We start from the raw sequence: 15,734 nt of genomic DNA on the forward strand, positions 1-15,734 counted from the left end.
CCTTTATTTGTGTAAGCTGCATATTTGGCTCAGGCACAGATGCTTTAGAACCGAAGACAGAGCAAGAAGTGCGACACTAAGTCCTGCAATGATAATACTGAGAAAGGCTTTGTTTGTACCTGAAAAGTGTGGTACAACACCCCACTTGGTCTTTCCAAGGCGCTTAGAACTGGGTGGAACCTTCACGGGGCCACCAGTATCAGAGAAAAGGTTTTAGCCTTATATCGATGAGGGTGCTGGTCCATCATGACCTGTTACACGACCCAGTCGAGTCTTTGTCAGGTCTTGTAGGGCTTCTAGCGCGCACAGCCCCTAATACATATTAGATTGATTTTAGATCATCTGGCCAAATCGGGTCACTCACAAGCTTAGCTTGAGATTTGTATTTCCTATAAGTGAGGGACAAGGAAGCTGCAGGGGCTTTGATATCTTTATTTCCTGATTGCTTGATGTATTTTGGTGCTCGGTAGAGTGTAAGAGCTGGGTGGTTATTCAAGCAGCTCTGTACGCGTCAGAGCAGTAGATAGCGGTCAGTTTGTGATTATGAACCTTCTCTTGCACTCGAAGACGGCTAACTGCAGTCGATAGACAGTTGTGGTTGCTCTAGTAGGAGAACCATCCCATTCCATAAATAGTAGTCTTTGGATTTGGGTCATGGCCACAATTCTCGCGGAGAAAGATCCCGAATAAGCTATATGAGATCTAATGGACCGGGATTGGCTGTCCGACAGCAACTGGGACGTCAGGATAATCGGGGGCGAGGACACAATCCTGAACTTGAAGTTCATATGGGGGCCACGGCTGATCCCTAACATGGCATTGAAACGCCCTGCGCTGTGCCAGTGAACATCTGCTTGATCTAGTCAATTAGGCACGCGCGACAGGGGTAACAGAGACAGCTATGTACCTGGCTAGATTCAAGATGAGCAAATATTCTTCTTTTTCCCTTCTTCCTTTACCTAGTGTGGTATCGAATGCCTCCTGCTCAATTGTTTGGAATAAGGACGTGCTAATTTCCCTTTGTATATGTTGGCTGTAGTTTTCATCTTCATATGATATTTTCAATCCTTTTTGGTAAGGTTCATATCTCACAGGATTCATGTGGAGATTCAAAGAAATATGATATAACTTATGATGATGGTTGTATAAAAGATATAGTATGAAAGGAGGTCTGTAGCTGTCCGGCAGGTTGTAGGAAAGAAATTGGTTGCTCCGCGAGGGAAAGTGGTGGCAATTTATACGAAGGGCTGGTAATAGGACGGTGAATCAGGTAATCAACATTGGAGGCCCTGTGAAGGTATATCATGCTCAAGGAAGAGGCACAGATTGAAGGGGATAGTATTAAACGACTGTAGAGTGATAGAGGCGATTAGTGAAATCCGCAGTGAAGGTCTGGGATATTCATTGTAGCAAATGCTGACTGCTGACATCCCGGAGGGAATTTAGCAGCAGGCTATGCCTGATTCATTGTTCATCTCTCTTAATTGATGTGACGAATACAAAGGAGAAGATTATTTGTCAAGCATTTGCTTGTCTAAGTAGCTACCTTAGCTGTAGCAGACTGGAAGGTCTTTATAGGGTTTTTGCAGCTACGTCTCTCATAATCTGGACGGCAAAGTCCGTTTACGTGACGGATACCTCCTGGTCTACGTGGCCGATGCGGTATCTGCCGGAAGATATTGTCATCAGAGCCTCTTCCAGTGAGAGAAATTTACCCTTTCTACTCTCCAGAATGTCGTCTGAATGGTAGAATCTACTTATGAGAGAATGTAGACACGGCAGACACCCTCCTGGCTAGAGTTTGCAGGGAAGATATTATGTGCGGACTACTGATGAAGCTAGGAATATTCGTTATGTTTCTGGTTATACTGTGGTGGCAGATATTTTCTACGTCTGCTTCTAGTAGTCAGCAGCAATATTGTGACGGGCTAGTTGGGATGACTACCTATTCTTTCCCGCAGAGTCTCGCCCCCTGAGTCTTCCTCTTGTGCATCTCAGAAACCTTCCTCGCTATCCCAAAATGAGCCCTCATTCGACGAGAAATCGGGGTAAAGCTCTTCGTCTGTGGCGTAAGTGGCACCACTGAGGGCAAGAACTCGATTTAGGACCCACTGCATGTCTAGCAACTCCATGGATGGAAGGGGGTGACTGTTAGGGTCGTTTGTTGTGAAGGTAAGAATATCCCCAGAGCATAGTTTCTTATTTGTGGCAATATTAAAAAGCATGGTTTCTTTTCCATCAACAATTGTTCCGGAGAGCTTGCGAGACATACGACTGGGGACTTCGGTTGCTGGAATCCTCGAACGGTAGTTATGAACCGGGAGCCAGTAGAATTGCACCTCAAGTGACCTCCGATCCTCACTCAAAGACAGCGGTTTCAAGGCAAAGCGTGCTTTTTTCCATAATTTATGGGCCATATCCGTCATGCACAAGAGGTTCGAGCAGGCCTCTGTGGCTTCTGGGCCTGCAGCCTGTTTCATCCATGCCATGATCCTTTCTTGGCTCCAGAAACGGTGCAGAGGAAACCAAAATTTCTGGAGTACTTGAGTTTCCATTCTTCCAAGACCGTTGGGGAGTATATGTGCGATTTCGACCGGATCACGGCAACCGGTGACCACGCAAGTGGCATTAACTCGCTCAGTGCACTTGCTGAAGTTAGCGGAGAACTGGCCTGGTCGTATCGAATGTGAAGTTGACTTACTAGTCTATTGGCTAAATGAGTGGCTGCTTCTTCTGCAGAACTGGGACTCTCTTCTGTGTTCAAAGTCAACCGACGCTTCTTGATCGGAGGCCCCTCGGTATCTGATTCTTCGTCTTCATAGGCCTTTTCCAATTCTTCTTTGGGCCTTGAAACCGCCCCTGATAGTGTATTAGCCTAAGTCTGTTTGCATTGTATCAAACCCCACTTACAGGCATCAATTACTTGTGTTTTATCCTCACTCTTCGAGAGATTGCGGTGCACCATAAAACCGTACGGTGAGTTCCATCCACAGGATGACACGAGACTTTCTAATTTCGAGAGATCCGCAAACCACAAACAAGCCCAGGTGATTGAATCAAGCTTGGTAAGCTTTGCAGCACATACCAGCTGTGCGATCAGGCCATGCCGCTTTGGTTCACGAAACTCGCCCGCGGGGCTTGGAATAGCTGCTTTACGTCGATTGGAGTTGTCTGCGGAGGCCATTGTAGCCGTCTCGGCTTGGTCAAAAGTGAGATAGGTGCCCTTCCAGGGTGACAGGATAATCTGAAACACCGATATCCGAAGAAGAGAAATAAGGGACGGATATAGTCTGTAATTAATGCTGCGTACAGCAGAGACGGTGGAGACAATGACGAAGGACTTGGCTCCGAATCTTCTTACAGAGCAGATAAAAGATAACTGCGAAATGAGAGGTCGGATGGAGGCGAACGATTGTGCGCTAGAGGGAAGTATTCTCTAGGCAGTCGACAGTCACGATGATGTGATTGTGAGTGTACATTGTACCCGATAGGACAAGTAATGATCCTCTAATAGTGACGTCGTGACCTCAGCGTGATAAAGGACGGGCTAGACAAATAGGCGCCATTTATCTTTCTTGTTCACAATAAGAGACTCGACTCGACCTGGATAATTTAGGCCCCTCCCTGCCTGTATACAGTCTTGATTGTTCAACACCGCATAGCTAGACGGGCAAACGGCAGGCCCAAATTAATTGGGAGGGAGTTAGGGTTGCGGTAGTAATGGTAGTATCTACTTCGACAGAGAAAGAAGGTGCAAGCATCCCAAAACCTCCGAACCCGTGATCTGTCTAGATATCTAGATGAAGATATAAAGCACATCGACCAACCAGAGTTGCATCTCCGAGATCAAAATGGTTAAAAGATCGACAAAGATACAGATATACAGATACCCAAAAAATAACGCCAAAGGACACCCAACAACCCTACCAAAGCAAAGCCTAGTCAACATCCCCCACAAACCTAAATACCAGCCCCTTAATAACCTCTCCAACATCCACCATACAAATATCGCACCTCACCACCTCATAGAAATCCGTCTCATAATACCTCAACATCTCCTCATCCTCCTCAGATCCCACTTCATACGCCCACCCCTCTACCCTCGCCGACGCATCCCCATCAACCAAAGCCTTATACTTGCACCCTCCCCAGGTCCTCAAAAGCCCTCCATTGACCACTGCCTTCCGATACGTCGGACTCTCATCCAACCCCAGCCTTTCAGTTAAAATCTCCGGCACAGCCAAATCTCCATAAAAGAAATACCACACGGGGTACTCGCCCTGCTTCGGAAGAAACACCTCATCGGCATCGGTAGCTCGGTTCTGCGGAAGGGTAGGATCGATCTCACTACCCAGGGTTGGGGCGATGCTATGTGCGGAGAGATCTTTAGGGGAGAGGTTGATTCGGACAAATGTTGCGGAGAAGGTGCTGCCTGCGAGAGCAGAAAGAATATTGAACTTCATGGCGCCGGTGATGAGGCAGAAATTGGCAGTAGAGGCTTCGCCTACTCCTTTCTTAAGGATGGGGGTTGTGAGGGACTTGGACAGCTCTTGGAATTGAGATGGGGTGCTTAGAGGTCCTTCAAGCTTGACGAGAAAGGTTGAGTTCTTGTCCCTAGGGTGGAGGATTGTGAGGGGATGGGTTGTGTTTTTGTATTACTGGTTGTTCGAGGCAGTTTCGAGGATGATGCCGTTGTCTTCGTTGTTAACTGTAACAGCTAGTATCTCGAGCTTGGCTAGGAGGTCCATTGTTGGATATTTTATTCTTGTGGGTTTTTGAGGGTCTTGGAAGGATTGTATGGGTGGGAATGATATAAAACCAGTGGACATTTTTCTTGCCTTCTAGGGGCGCAACTAGTAGGAAGTATTGAGTGATGGTGTGAATAGTTGAAATGGATGTTTAGAAGGGAAATATTGGATTGATTGATTCAACGCCTCATTATCCATACCCAGAGTAAAGATATGAACATCTCTACGTAATGATAAGGCTTCGAGTGGAAAATATATGTGTAATGACGTCGGCAGGATCGGGTAGGTCATGCGAAAGGTATCATGAATACCTAGATGAGTCCTGGAATGAATGTGTCGTTCTCTGTTCTAGGCAGTGGTTGGGTTTCGTTATGAAATTAAGGTGCATCTACAATGCGGAAAATACCCTGTGAGATACATGTGGCCAACTCCCCGCTACCACTAATTTATATATCTACTAGATTCCAAGAAAGAGGAACCACAAGTTTAATGATTGACTATTCCAAAGATCGTGGAGATCACACAGGACTCAGTTTTTGACCTATTAATGGGAAGAATAGCAGTAGGCCCATAAAATTGAATCTCATGTTTGGCTCCCCCATATAATAAGTTGACGACAAGTATGGAAACAAGAACATCAACCAGCGGAAGCATGAGACACGGCACATGATGTCCATGGAGTAGACTCAAAAATATGCCACTGACAGGGAGGTAGTTTAATTGATTACAGACATTACAAGAGACATTACGAAAGTGAGATTAGGAAGGCAAGATGAACATACAATTCGGAGTTCGATTTAACTCATAAAATATATACACCACTTTTGTTCATAATTCATAGCATGTCCAGCCATATTCTATAAGTTGTGGGTTCATCGCTCATTGGCTCCCCAGGGGTATCTTCTAACGTCGTCCATAAGAGTCCTCGTAGAGAGACCCGATCTATCCATTAAGTAGTATTTGGTCATCAAGCTGTCGTCATCCATCCTTTGTTTTTTCATTGCCCTTACAGCTGGTCAGCCCAAGGGGCAGCACCAGGCTGCATCTGATTCAGCCACTTGACAAGCTCAACGAGCTCGGCCCGACGCTCCTCCTCCAGCTGGTCCTCATCACTGAGAACAGCCTGGAAGATGGGGACGAGCTGAGGAGTGAGCTCACGGACGGTGGGGTCCTCCCACTTGTAAAGCTGGCAGATCATGTGGTACAAGGGATCGTTCTCCTCGTAGTCGTTCTTGAGAGGAAGGATGGTGAGAAGGACAGGAAGGACATCCTTGATGGGAACGTTCTCGCGGTGGCGGAGGATCATGCGGCTCAGGCATCCAGTGGCATTGTCCTGAAGACGGGAGACATTCATGTGAAGGCATTGCTCCAGACGAGACAGGATGGTGGGGAACTCCTTGACGATCTGGTCCTTGGCCTCGGAGTGCTCGACGAGACGGCCAACGGCGTAGGCAGCGTTAGAGCGAGTCTGAGTATCCTCATCACCAAGGCGGTGGACAAGGAGCTTCAGGAAGCTAGCGGTGTAGGGGGTGACAGCGGAACCCATGCCGTTGATGCACTCGGCAATCACACCGACAGCAGTGGCGCGCTCAAGAGCCTCGGTGCTGCCAGCATAGCGCATGACAGTCTTCTCGAAGACCTTCCACAGCTCGGCAAAGCTGGCGCCAAGAGCAGCAGCCATACCAGAGACAACATCAAGACCAGTGTCAACAACAACCCAGTCGAATTCAGAAGTCTCCTCACCGGCTTCGAGGGTCTCCTCTTCAGGGCCGAACTCGAGCTGGCAAGGGTGCTTCTTGGTGATGATGTCAGTGATCATGGTGATCACGTTGTGGAGGGTGGTCTCGTTCGAGATCAAGGAAGGACCGCAGTATCGCAGGTTCTCAGCCATGTTGCGGTTGATGTCGGCGACGGTAGCACTAGTTGTCCTCTGGTTAGCTTTTGTAACCATGATGAAATCATACAGCAGAACGAATGTGTATATGAATATCAGAAGGTTGTGAGTAAACGTGTTTCACATCATGCACGACTTTTGCGTGTCGGAGTGAGCTGGGTAAACGTGGTGATCATCATTTAAGATAGCCCGAGGGCGGGCATGAATAGGCATTGAAGAAAGAAAATTTTGGAATACATACCGATCGTCTTCCTCGGTCCACATCTTGACAGTGGCGGTCATGAGAATCTCACCAAACTTCTGGACCTCCTTGGCAGGCTGGACCTGAAGGGGCAGACCAGGCTGCCACTTGGCCATCTGGCCGCTCTCCTCAGCAATGCAGTACAGCATGGCGTAGGAGCGGTGCAGAGTGCTGATGGTGCTCTTGCGGACACCTTCGTAGGGGTGCTCAGCCAAGGGAAGAACCATCTCAATGGTCTTCTCAAAGTAGGGAAGATAAGCAGACTTGGTGTGAGTGACAAGATCACCGATCACCTCAACGGCGATTTCCTTCTCCAAGGACAGAGGGGTGGTAGCAGTGATGTCATCCCAAGCGTCCTCATCGTCAACATCAACATCCTCGATATCACCATCCTCTCCGGTGGGCTCGTCATCATCATCATCGGCATCGGCAACACGGACCTTGCGGCCACCAATGGTCACTTCCTGACCGATGAGATCCTTGGCAGCGGCACCAAGCGAGACATCCAGATCAGTCTCATCCTGCTCGATGCAAGCAAAAAGACCCTTGACAACTCCATCAAGGAAGGGAGAGAAGTGCTCAACGTAAACCTTGGACATGGCACCCCAGAAGATGTAGGTGCTCTCCTTGAGGCGGGAGTGACCAAGGTGAAGAGCTTCCTCAGTGGCGCGCATGAGCGGCTCAACATAAGGCTGGTAGCGCTCAGGACCGGCAGCAGCGGCCATCTCACCCATGGCGTCAGTGACGCTGGCACGAAGGTCGAGCTCTTCCTCGCTGTCCTTGACGGTAGCGAATTCCTGGAGGAGGTGCATGGAGTCGTCGAAGAAGGGGAGGAAAGAGTCACCAGCGGAGGAGGCGAGAGATCCCAGAGCTCCAGCAGCCAAGCCCTTGATACGGAAATCGGGGTGCTTGAACAGGTTGTGAAGGATCGGGACCAATTCACCCTGGTAAGGTGCAACGTCCTTCTCATCAAGACCATCGACAACAGCGTCAATCGCACTGATACCGGCCTTCATGATGTCAACGGTAGGACCATCCTCCTCACCCTTGTACTCCTGCATGGCGCTGGCCAAGTTCTTGAAGAGGAGGGGCATGAGTCTCTCATGCTCCTGGCTGAGGTCCTCGGCCAAGTCGTCGGCCAAACGAGCGACGGCGTGCAGAGAGGCTTGGCGAACCTTGGGCTCGGGGTCAGCCAGCAGCTGCAGGACCATGGGGAAGATCTCCTGCATCTGAGTGCTGATGAAGTCGGGAGCACCCTCGACACACATGCCCAGAGCCATGATACCAGCGCGGCGGTAGTCGGGGTTACCGTTGTTGAAGTACTGTCCCAGGGTCTGAAGCAGAGGCACAACAACCTGGCTGGGAGGCAGGCTCTGTGCGAGGATGTCAAGGAGACCAAGAGCAGAACGAGCAGGAGTAATGTCATCATCGGCAGGGGAAGCATCTCCGAGCTCAGTGACGACCTGCAGCGCCGTGCGGGTCAACTGCTCACCGATGCGCATACCCTGGATCTTGAGCTTGCGGTACTGAACGCACTGCATGAGGAAGCTGATGGCCTGGGTACGGACATCCTCCTCCTGCTCCACGTTGCCGGCCAGCTCATTCATGAAGATAACGAGGTCCTTGAGGTGGACGGTCAACAGAGCGGGGTCACAGCCCAGAAGAGTCTGGAAGACCTCGAAACCCTGCATGATGCCGTCATCCTGCTCACGAGTGATAACATCCTTAAGGACGGCAACCATAGAGGGGATCAGGTTCTGGAAAGCCTTCACAGGAGCGACGCTCTCCTCCGAGTCGAGGTACATGGCGAGCTTGCTCAAGGCCATCAGGGTGTTCATGCGCACCTCCTCGCTCTCGGGATCACTGATGGTCTTGCTGAAAAGCTGGAAGAGTTCATCAAACTTCTCCTCAAAGGCATCGCCCAGAGTCTCCAGGATGGTGAGCAGGATGTAGATGCTCACGGCACGCTCTTCCTTGTTACCGGTGCTAGCGGCCTGGAGCAAGAAGTTGGGCAGATCAGCCCACTCGCCATCGTTCAGGTCGATCTTGGCAATGGCAGAGATGACACGAGCAACCGAGTGGCGGACGAGAGAAGAGCTCTCGCCAACAGCAGCACGCAGAAGCTGTTCACGAATCTGGGGCTTCTGGCTTGCCTGAACGGAAACCCAGTGCTTGACAACCAGCGTCCGACTTTCGACGGCCGCCAGCTGCCTCAAATTCGGATCCTCATGGCCGGTGGCGATCTGGATGAGGAAAACGAGAGATTCGGGGCTCTTGTAGAACTCGCGCTGGAGAACGCCCGTCGCTTCCTTGACATTGCCCTGGGAAGCTGAAACAAAGAGTCAGCAATGCCTTCGCAAGATAATCAAAGGGCAAGGTGCAATACTCACGGTTCAGGACGATCTGAAGCTGCTGCAAAAAGCGTTGTTGATCCATGACGGACTGAGCAACTGTACTTTTTCTTTGCAATGATTTGTTCAAAAAATTAGCCTTGTGCAAGACAAGACCAGCACCTTCGTTTCAGAAGGTCCTAGGATTGAATGAGCTGACTGCACACAAACAGACAGCCCACAGGGTATCAAAAAAACACAAATATAGAACAAGAAAGAGATAAACACAAAGGAAAAGAAAGGTGTGAGAAGAGGAAGAGGGGGAGGAGTGAGAAAAGGAGAGAGAAGAAGGAGAAGAAAAAAAGCGAATGGAGGGGAAGAAAAAGGGAACCGAAAAAAAAATTATGTTCGGGTGGGCTGTTTTACGGAGATACTCATTTTGCCTACCGCGGTTTAGCGGTAATTCTGGCTGGCTCGGGATGCCAATCAGGGGCCGATTCACAGGTCTGGTAACATACCATACTCCTCTGACTCGGTGCCCAACTGAGATCGGCCACCGTTTGTATCCACTCGGTCCTTTTTTGACTTTATTATTGTATTATTGAGTTTTTTTATTTGTGGCCTGCAACGGTTCAGGAATCATTCACTGCGTGCATATGTAAACCACAACAAGAGTTCGCGTCTGCGTATGCGACGCCGACTCATAATTACCAAAAGGGCGGGACTGCCGCGCCTGCTTTTCTCCGTTACACAGGCGGAACAATAGTAAGTCCGGGATATTCGGTACAACCCTCAGGATAGATCACGCGTCCCAGCAAGAAGCCCCCCATGATTGTTTATCCGAGTAAGTCCTACGCGCGTGGATGCTACTCCTACTACCCAGTGTACACCGAGTAACCAAGTTGCATTGACCTAACTCCGATTTAACCGTGCTAACTCCCGATCATCTTGGTATAACTTTCAAAAATATATAGATGTGGTGTACAGCTTCATTTGACGAATCCAGTTTCAGGTCGCATCCGTTGATGATGGTAGAATTATGGACGGTTCCCTAAGACGTGATTTCGTGTACTGCTGTATAAGACGGTGCGTTCCGGCGCTACGAGCGTCTAATATTCGTCAGAGTCGTAATCGTCGTCGCCCAGCAGGGAACGGTAGCCCCTGGACGCAAGATTCTCTTCAAGGCCGCCATCAGCCCCTGGGTCGGCATATCCTGCGTGGAAATAGTCAGTAAGTGGTCTCAAACTAGAAGAAATTTTTAATGTAAACATACCTTCGCCACCAAAATAGCTGAGTGCTACTGGCAAGAAGATGAGAGCATGGGTGGCAGCAAATAAAATCAATGCCAGCCACACTCGGAAGTAATAGATCTCAAAAATCTTGCTGCGAGTGAAGGCCAACACGCATACTCCCAGGAGCTTGGTCACCGTGATGCCACTAAAGACGCTGCCGCCTACATTGACCAAAGCTGTCCACGCCCGCGCGTCTTTGCCCCGGAATTTGGTCGGCACCTTCTCCATAATAGCACGGGAAGGGAACATGAACGCGCGAGCAATATGTGCGCAGAATTCTACTGCGATACCCACGCAGATAATCAGATTCACCAGTGAAACTGCGTTAAGCGACACGCCAGCTACGGCCATGGCACCCATAATGTCAACCAGGATCATGACGACGGTCGTAGTGACCACCGCGCCAGTTGCCACAGATCCAAGGATCGTGGAAGTTAATGCAAAGATAATCGCGACAGCGAAGCCCAGTAGTGTACCCGTGAGCCGTATGATGGAGACATATTGATCAAAGAAGATGTAGGTTTTGGAATATGGGAATACATCGATTCCATGCTCTTTAGAGATGCCATCAGCTATACGACGGGCCGAGATGTACGACTTAATGAAGTCATCTTGCGTCCTCAGGGGGGTGTGTGTGGTCCGGAAATGGCTGGCGTTGGTCATGACGCGTTTCTGATCGATAACAAGGGCATTGCTGTACGGAGCCTTGCCTCCCAGAGGACAGGACGCATCGGTAGGAGATTCGATCCATTTCTCCACGTAGTGAATAAATTCATCTCCTTCAGGCATGCCGTAGAGCGAGATATTCCAGGCGGGTGTCCTGTCTTCGAAACAGATCTCGCCATCCTCTTTGCAGCAATCTTGTTGGGGGTTAAGCCAGTAGAAAAAATCATCGATCCAGCTAGCCGTTGATCCTGAGATATACGAAGCATTGGACCGCTTTGACTCCTGTTCGAGTACAAAGGGCAAAGAGAATTCCTCGCATGTTGTAAAACGTCCGCATAGTTGTTGCTGGTGGTGACGTTCAGTGACATTTACGTTGCGTGTCACGAAGTAAACTGGGGGACCACTTCCAAAGTAAGCGTTCAAGTCGTCGAAGTATTGGATGAGATAAGAGTCGCTTGGAAGAGCGATGCGTTGGTCCAGGCCAAGAGCCACCTTTGGAATCAAAGCAAGTCCCGCAGTCAAAAGGCCAAGAAAGGTAATCACGATGATGACTTTGACCCTACGTGCAAGGAGTGAAGATGCATACACCTTGCGTATGAACACCTGCAAAGCGCTTTCGCCCTCCTGGTGATCGAGAAGCTGGTCTTCGGACATGCCGGAATGCGCTTTGCGAACGGTTAGGCACGGAATGCAATCGGCGCGGAGGCTTTCAACGCGTCTCTGGTTCAATGCGAGAACCGAAATGAACATGGTGATTTGCAAGACTGCGTTGATGAAGACTGCACCAGCGGCATAAACGGCAAAATTCCTCACAGCAGGCATTCCTACAAAGACTCCCATGACGAAAGCGACAGTCTCTGTAAGTGAAGACAGGAAGATACTGGGGCCAATTCGGCCCAGAGCACGGGCGATCCTCTCATCAATCTCTTCATCCGGATGACTCACGTTGATCCGTTCGAACTCGTGAACGATCAAGAAAATATTGTCTACACCCACTGCCAGAACGAGGAATGGAATGACCTCGGCAATGATCAGGGTGACCTTTATGCCAGCTGCAGAAAACAGCCCAACCGACGCTGAAACTGACATCAGAACGATGAGGATACCGACGATGCCCAGGGTAAACTTGGACTGGACCAATGCGTTTGCAGGATTGGTGAATAAGGATTTCCACGTAACTGTGACCGAACCCAAAGCCATGGATGCATATAAGAACATGATGATATAGCTGATGACCACGATTTTTGCGTCGGTGTTCGTGGACTTGTTCAACTCTTGCTCAACGCTGATCTCGGTATTGAACGAGACACGTAGTCCACGTTCCTTAGCTTCTTCTTGTACCACTTCCAGGATCCGCCTGAGACTATTTTCCCAGTCAATGGCATTAGCTTCACCTTCTGTCCCCTGCGCGTGGTTGTCCACAACCCATGTTGTGATCAGTGCTTGGGCGTCTAAGACATCTCTTGATTCTCCATAGCCACCCAGGATCATTTCTGGCCTTAGTGGTTGTCCGAAGTCTGGGAGACAGCTCACGTCACCTGGTGAATCCGCGCAATGCTTAAGTCGAGCTTCCCACGTGTCTGGGTCTAGGTTTGCCACCGATCCTCCAAAGTAGCCCGTCAGAGACTGGATGACACAGGCTTCACCGGTTGGCTTAGTGCAAATGTCATCGAGAATTAACCCTCGGTCAAGAGAGATCATGCGGTGCACACGAGACTCCACATCAAACCACCAACTCAAAGTGTCATAGCTCAGAACGCTCCCATCCCCTGACGATGTGTCATTAACAAGAAACGCTTGTTCCGCCCGGTAGAACGGTCCAAAATTGGCATCAAAGTAGGCCTTCTCTTGTGCCGCTGCTGAAGTTGGACTGACCCAGAGACGGACTGGGTCTGTCTCCACGGCGAATCGGAACCAGCCAAGACTCAACAGAACGACCATGACAATACTGGACCCAATTGTAAAGCCGGGAAACCGAGCACAGGCACCACCAATGCTGTTGAATACCCTGTCCAGCACAGAGTTCAACTTATACACACCATTGGGCTGCTCAATATAACCACCTGCGCGAACAATATCACCTTCGTCCTCATCGTCACTGGGGGCGGGATCCTGCAACAGTCTGACGCGTTCGGGTTTCCGGTAGCGGCGTTCTCGGTAGGTGAAGTAGCTGGAGAAAGCGACGATAACCAGTAAGAAGACCGAGTAAATGAGGATGACAGCAAACGACAGACAAGGCAACAGGCCAACGTGGCAGTACCTGTCCGTTTCTATGGCAGGTAGCTCCGGGCATACATCGGGGCAGTCAACGCAAGAACAACGGAATGCCTCATCCGCGTCGTTGCACGCCTTCGGCTTGATCGGCAGTGGCTTCATTCCTTCAGGATCTGGGCCAGCAGGCTCGGTCTTGAAGTTAATCTGGAATGGGCTCCCCAGGAGCTTTTTGTCACCGAGGAACTTCAGAAACTGAGTGTAGTTCTTGGCACCGCCACCGATGAAGTCGATGGCTTTACCACCTGAAGCGCCATTCTTAACATTCTTGCAGCTGTCATAGAACCCGCTTTGATACTCTTCCGACCAAATATTATCAATTTCGGTGACAAGTTGTTTTCCGCCTCGGGCCTCGTCGATATCGGTGACGTTGACGAACAAGGACTGGTCTGGGGAGCAGGTGAACGTGCAGAAGATGTTGAAGAAATTATCCTTGCACGCAGGACAGGACGCGATGATACCTTCGGCGAGTTTTAAATTCTTGGAAAGAGCATCGATCTATAGCACGTCAAGTCAGCAGGGTCCAATGATCCGAGGATGTGGGGCATCCATGGAGCTTACTTGCTCATCCAGACAGCAAACAGGACCTTCTTCCCATTTGCTGCCACAGAGGTCTACCAGCTTCTTTCTCACCGCTGCTTCGGGCTCCTGTGCCAGGCCATTATCCGGACAAGGAAGCTCTCCACCGAAGAATGACTTCTTCCCGCAATGGCCTCGGATCGCACAGCGACCAGGTTCATGGATGTTGGTGAAGCCTAAGCTCGGTTCGTCCCGGGCCCACGACTGAGGGAGAACGCCAAGACTTGCGATGAAGGGGATTAAGCGGAGTCCCCGCATGATTGGGGGCGTAGCCGGTCAAAGAAGCAAACGAAACGATCGATTACATTCAAAAATGATGAGATAAGGCGTGAAAGAGTTGAGGGATGGGGATGAATGAGTCGGAGTTGGAGAGAAAAGGAAGTAAATAGAGGAGGCGCAGGTCGGCAGGGAGCTTCCGGGATGACGATAAGCGGCGATGTACGTAAGCGGCGGTGGTTGGCCTCACCTGTCGGGCGCTAACGTCAGGCACTCCCCGCGATCATCCAGGAACTCTGTCAGGGACTATCAAACGGACCAGAGTTTACTAGGACATCTGTGGACCTTATATGAGTAGGTTTGATCGGCTGAGCTAATTTACTCATTCTACAATTAATCCGAGCAATTTGCATGATCCCTGACACAGACCTGTGTGCTTATGTGTACTATAGTATATATTGCCGACTTGATCGGACTCAAGACTCACTAGACCATCAACTACTACTCGTCATGCGACACTCACCTGACCGAAAGATGGTCACACTACTAAATAAGTCGGATGATGATACGTGGCCAGGTTGACCAAGTTGTCTTCTCTGCTACCTCTCAGCAAGGGAGGACCGTCCATTTGGCAATGGCTACTACTATTAACATAATGACTGTGACATGTCATCACCGTCCCGAAGCTCCGATAAGGTGCGCTTAGAGCACTACTACCTGAAACAGCAGATCAATTAGAACGGCCTAGGCGACTGCGCTCTATCGGCCTGTGTCCATGTTAATACTAGGAGGCTGTCAATCACACTGTCCTGGCCGCATCGCACCTGTGTTGAACATTACTGGATCACGCAACCTTACAACAGAAATACCTGAAAGATGTCCATCTTATCGAGGCCATCGATGGTTTTTGCATTCAGTCACTACCCGAAGCAAGGGCTGACGGCTCGTGCTCTTCCCATCCATTGTCTTGCTCCTGGAGCCTGCAACCGTTAGCCTTGTCCATCCCATAAGTATTGAAACCAGCTTCCCTGCTTCCTACAAACCACTCCGCAGCTAACGGCCACAATATTTCTATTGCTTATTCAATCTCAACACACCGCTGTAGCCTCAAGCTTAATCACTCATTCTTGGCTGCTCACTCGCGTTTTATTTCTATGTGCCTCAAGAACGCCGAATCACACTCTGGATCGCAGCTGAGATTATATACTAGTACATTCACTGCTCAAGTATTTGTTATCATGTGTTACGGGAACTGACAATATAACAACAGGGTTACGGCCCTGCACCAATCCCGATTGATGTGTAAGAGTACACTACAAAGGTCTACCATAAGAATCTGCTTAAGAAAATTGCACGTCTGGAATGCGGTAGGAGACTTGGTAGCACTTTCAGAATGTGAACAATAACACAAGCTGATGGCTGACGTTTTAGCCATTCACATGAGCCAAATATCCACGTTGCAATCATCACTATTCTTAGTTTCTTGTCCATAGGCAA

General features: G+C 49.7%; 4 protein-coding genes across 4 annotated transcripts; all 4 read right to left on the minus strand.

Moving 5' to 3' along the window:
- Positions 1 to 1,994: 1,994 nt before the first annotated feature.
- BO87DRAFT_450425 (HNH endonuclease signature motif containing protein) lies at positions 1,995 to 3,184 on the minus strand (the record flags this gene model as incomplete). Its single annotated transcript, XM_025628415.1, has 3 exons — positions 1,995 to 2,645; positions 2,702 to 2,859; positions 2,911 to 3,184. The coding sequence occupies 3 exons, from the start codon at positions 3,182 to 3,184 to the stop codon at positions 1,995 to 1,997; spliced, it is 1,083 nt and encodes a 360-aa protein (XP_025482884.1).
- A 754-nt stretch (positions 3,185 to 3,938) lies between these two features.
- On the minus strand, positions 3,939 to 4,748 carry BO87DRAFT_423028 (gamma-glutamylcyclotransferase family protein; the record flags this gene model as incomplete). The annotated part of the gene is made up of 2 exons (XM_025627145.1): positions 3,939 to 4,614; positions 4,660 to 4,748. The coding sequence occupies 2 exons, from the start codon at positions 4,746 to 4,748 to the stop codon at positions 3,939 to 3,941; spliced, it is 765 nt and encodes a 254-aa protein (XP_025482885.1).
- Positions 4,749 to 5,521: 773 nt separating this feature from the next.
- Positions 5,522 to 9,581, minus strand: BO87DRAFT_373793 (putative importin beta-4 subunit). Its single transcript, XM_025622634.1, has 3 exons — positions 9,274 to 9,581; positions 6,884 to 9,212; positions 5,522 to 6,667 (listed from the first exon to the last, which is right to left on the minus strand). The coding sequence occupies exons 1-3, from the start codon at positions 9,317 to 9,319 to the stop codon at positions 5,755 to 5,757; spliced, it is 3,288 nt and encodes a 1,095-aa protein (XP_025482886.1). The 5' UTR covers positions 9,320 to 9,581; the 3' UTR covers positions 5,522 to 5,754.
- A 415-nt stretch (positions 9,582 to 9,996) lies between these two features.
- ncr1 (sphingolipid transporter NCR1) lies at positions 9,997 to 14,636 on the minus strand. Its single transcript, XM_025622635.1, has 2 exons — positions 14,004 to 14,636; positions 9,997 to 13,940 (listed from the first exon to the last, which is right to left on the minus strand). Exons 1-2 carry the CDS (start codon positions 14,277 to 14,279, stop codon positions 10,323 to 10,325), a joined length of 3,894 nt encoding a protein of 1,297 aa, XP_025482887.1. The 5' UTR covers positions 14,280 to 14,636; the 3' UTR covers positions 9,997 to 10,322.
- Between the last annotated feature and the right edge of the window lie 1,098 nt (positions 14,637 to 15,734).

This window comes from Aspergillus neoniger, assembly GCF_003184625.1.
Source record: "Aspergillus neoniger CBS 115656 unplaced genomic scaffold BO87scaffold_6, whole genome shotgun sequence".
In the NCBI taxonomy this organism is placed as follows: Eukaryota; Fungi; Ascomycota; class Eurotiomycetes; order Eurotiales; family Aspergillaceae; genus Aspergillus; species Aspergillus neoniger.